Source organism: Scardinius erythrophthalmus (genome assembly GCF_964197995.2).
Source record: "Scardinius erythrophthalmus genome assembly, chromosome: 1".
NCBI lineage: Eukaryota > Metazoa > Chordata > Actinopteri > Cypriniformes > Leuciscidae > Scardinius > Scardinius erythrophthalmus.
The window spans coordinates 27,297,867-27,301,179 of record NC_138221.1 but is presented as its reverse complement, the minus strand read 5'-3'; the positions used below and the strand labels follow the sequence as shown (position 1 = coordinate 27,301,179).

Genomic DNA, 3,313 nt, shown 5'->3' with positions numbered 1-3,313 from the left:
CGGGAACAATTCTCCAGAGGGGAATTGTTCCGGGGCTGTTTGTCACCCCGTGACATAAGTGAAGAATATCAATACAGACTTGTTAAATGCTGTTAGTTCACTCATACAACACACATTATGCTTTTAAAATAAAGTAGAATTCTAGAACAATGTATAAGTCATCATGACTATAAAACCATTTGAAGAAACTCTTATTTTAGCTTCCTCAAACTAACAAACCTTTGGCTATAATTTGCAGAATTGTACTCTTGACATTTCCTTAAAAAAAAAAAAAAATTTTTCCATATATGGCTGTCAAATTAATTATTTTGTACAACAAAAAAAATAAAAAAAGTTTTTTTTTTTTACATGTAACCTATATTTGAGTGTTTTATATGAATTTACACAGCACACACACATATATTTTATGTAAACACAGGCATTACTCGATTTGACAGCCCATAAAGATATGAAATGAGGCGCATAGCAGATAAGCAGGCACCAAGTGTCCAGCACACAAAAAAATATTTGCTTTGTGAGAAGAGGAATAAATACATAAACATATTATGAACACAATTCATTTCAAGCATTTAAGCATAAGCTCTCAGATCATGAGAAACATTTCTGAAAGCATGAGAAAGCATTTTGTGAATGCTCTGCATCTATATAAGTATGTACAGTATGTGATTATTACAGTAGATACAACTGCAAGCTTAGTCAGATGTTCCCTCTTTCGATCTTCAGATGGTCCATTCATCCAAACTCAAATGTCAAAAAGTGCAAATGTCAAATTTGGTTGAATTTGAGGTTTACACAGAAATGAGTTTATTTCGACCCTTGTCTAGCAATCCCAATGCTCCAAATAGTAATTAAACATCTAAAACAATCTTTATTTGTACGTTTTCTGAGAGTTGTACATTTCTCTCTGCTCGCTTCTGGACGACTGGTGCTTCCACTCAGCACAAGTTCGGTATAGTTGTAAAGCGCAGCATTCCAACATCGTGAATATTCATAGCGAATTCTCGATGACATGAGTCTGAACCAGTGAATGTGATTTTCAGACCCATGCTGATGAAAACAAAAAAATCTTATAGTGCTGACTGACTCTTCTGAAGCGTGCGGTGCGCAAGACATAAACAGTGCATAAATCCTGACACATATACACAGAATGACAGTATTTTAAAATATCTGTCTTGGCTTTGCAAGCATAATGTCTTAAGCGCACGTTTGGTTAACTGTTGGGGAAAAACATCTGATGTGACTTCTTTCTTAGACTGAACTTATTCTGACTTTTATTTTAGCACTGCATAACTCTCCTTTTTCACCTTCTCCTGTCCACGTAATCGTCTTTATACGGTCCCTTTTCACTTTTGGATCGCTTTCTATGAATGTCAGCCCAGAGAGTTCCTCAACTCTCTCATAATGCTGAGCGTACTTGTTTTTTACCGCTTCTGTGTTGTCTATTTTTGCTTTTGCTTTAATATCTGTATCTTCATCAAATTTGGATTGGATCACAAAGCATTCTACATCTCCTTCTTTTATCATCCCATCCTCCTTCTCTGTAATTATCACCTTAAAGAAGTGAGTTGGCAGTGCTTTCCCTTTCAGCCACTTTATTTCACTGGGGTCAGCACGATCCTCCGGCTCTTTTGATTTAAGTTTATTTTCTTTCAGGTAAAGTGGCCCAGTGTACACATGGACATTACGGACTACAGCATTCTCAGCTTTTTTCCGACAGTAATTCTCAATAGTTTTCCAATCACCGTTGTTTAAGATCTTATCCTGTGGTACCATGTTGCTGAACAAATAAGTGTCATAATAGGCTTCCTGACACCATCTGTGATTGGCAGCCGCAGCAAGATGACCTTGAACATAGACAGTGATCTTTGATTTCTTCCTTCCTTGATCATGGTCATCGCTCTTAGGTTCCATCCTTCCTTGATCATGGTCTTTGTTGCCCTCAAATTCATTCCTTCCAAAGCTCATGGTCTCCTTACAATTGGTCTTCACAGTGTCCTTGTTCAGTATCTCATACACCCATTCAGCATTTTGTTTTTTTTTGTTGTATGACATGACATAAGATTTTCTTATCCTTATTTCAGTATCAGAAGGAAATCCGTTGACTAATTTATAGGGTGAACTGACAAATGGCAGAGGTGGGAGTAAGTCACATGAACAAGTCACAAGTCTCAAGTCTTAACCTTCAAGTCTCAAGCAAGTCCAAGTCAATTTTGTGAAAAGCAAGTCAAGTCAAGTCATTAATTGAGTGATAATTGAACATTATTGAAGACACCTGATGTTAACAAGCAGAATCACTGAAGGAGAAAATATCAAATTGTAAGTTACCATTATGGCGATTTGTGTTTGCTTTAGTTGGACTCTTGACCCATATATGTTTATTTTAAATTTTGTCTGACTGTTGTATCTGAGTTATAACTGCCAGATGAACAAAGCAAAAAAGTGATCTGATGGTGTTGGTTATATTATGACAATCATCATTTGAACTTGATCACTGAACTCATTAAGATCCTTATTTCTGACTTAGATTTACGTTGTTGTTTACAGCATAACTGTGATTCTGCATAAATATCCAGATAGATATAATACAAAGGATTTCTTAAAAGTTGTTTTGAAAAAAAAAAAAAGATGAAAAAATCTTTCTTTTAGGCACACACAGACGTCAAGATTCAGTCTATGCATCTCAACAATGGTGACGAGCAGAATATTCAATTAGGAAAAGTAAATTACATAGACAATTCAGATCATAATTTATTCATACCGCAATGCATGATGGGAGCCATTAATGAGTTGTGATTGGTGGCAGCCACTGCAACATGCTTTATTATTGTCACCATTGTTGAGATTCACAGGCAGATTAGAGATTATTGATATCTGTGTTTTTAAATAAATTCATTTGAAAGTGTTTTGATCAGAACAATATTTAATAAATATTTTGAATTATATGAAAAATACTGATAATCATATGCTGTAGAATGGCAGAGCTGCTGTAATTATCAAGATAAGATACCTCAATAAATTTCGTTTATAAGGTTCACAACATGATTATGTCAAAACATAACCAACACTATCAGATCACACTTTTCTTTGTTCATTTGACTGTTATAAATCAATAACAGCAGACAAACAAAATTTAAGGTAAACATAAAATGGTCAAGAGCCCAACTAAAGCAAACACAAATCGCCATAATGGTAACTTACAATTTGTGATTTTCTCCTTCAGTGATTCTGCTTGTTATCATCAGGTGTATTCAATAATGCTCAATCATCACTCAATTAATGACTTGACTTGACTTGCTTTTCACAAAATTGACTT

At 34.9% G+C, this 3,313-nt stretch overlaps 1 protein-coding gene across 1 annotated transcript; it reads right to left on the bottom strand.

Annotated features, from left to right (window-relative positions):
• Positions 1 to 1,248: 1,248 nt before the first annotated feature.
• On the bottom strand, positions 1,249 to 2,052 carry LOC308695598 (uncharacterized protein; the record flags this gene model as incomplete). The annotated part of the gene is made up of 1 exon (XM_081373783.1): positions 1,249 to 2,052. The coding sequence occupies one exon, from the start codon at positions 2,050 to 2,052 to the stop codon at positions 1,249 to 1,251; it is 804 nt and encodes a 267-aa protein (XP_081229909.1).
• Positions 2,053 to 3,313: the final 1,261 nt, after the last annotated feature.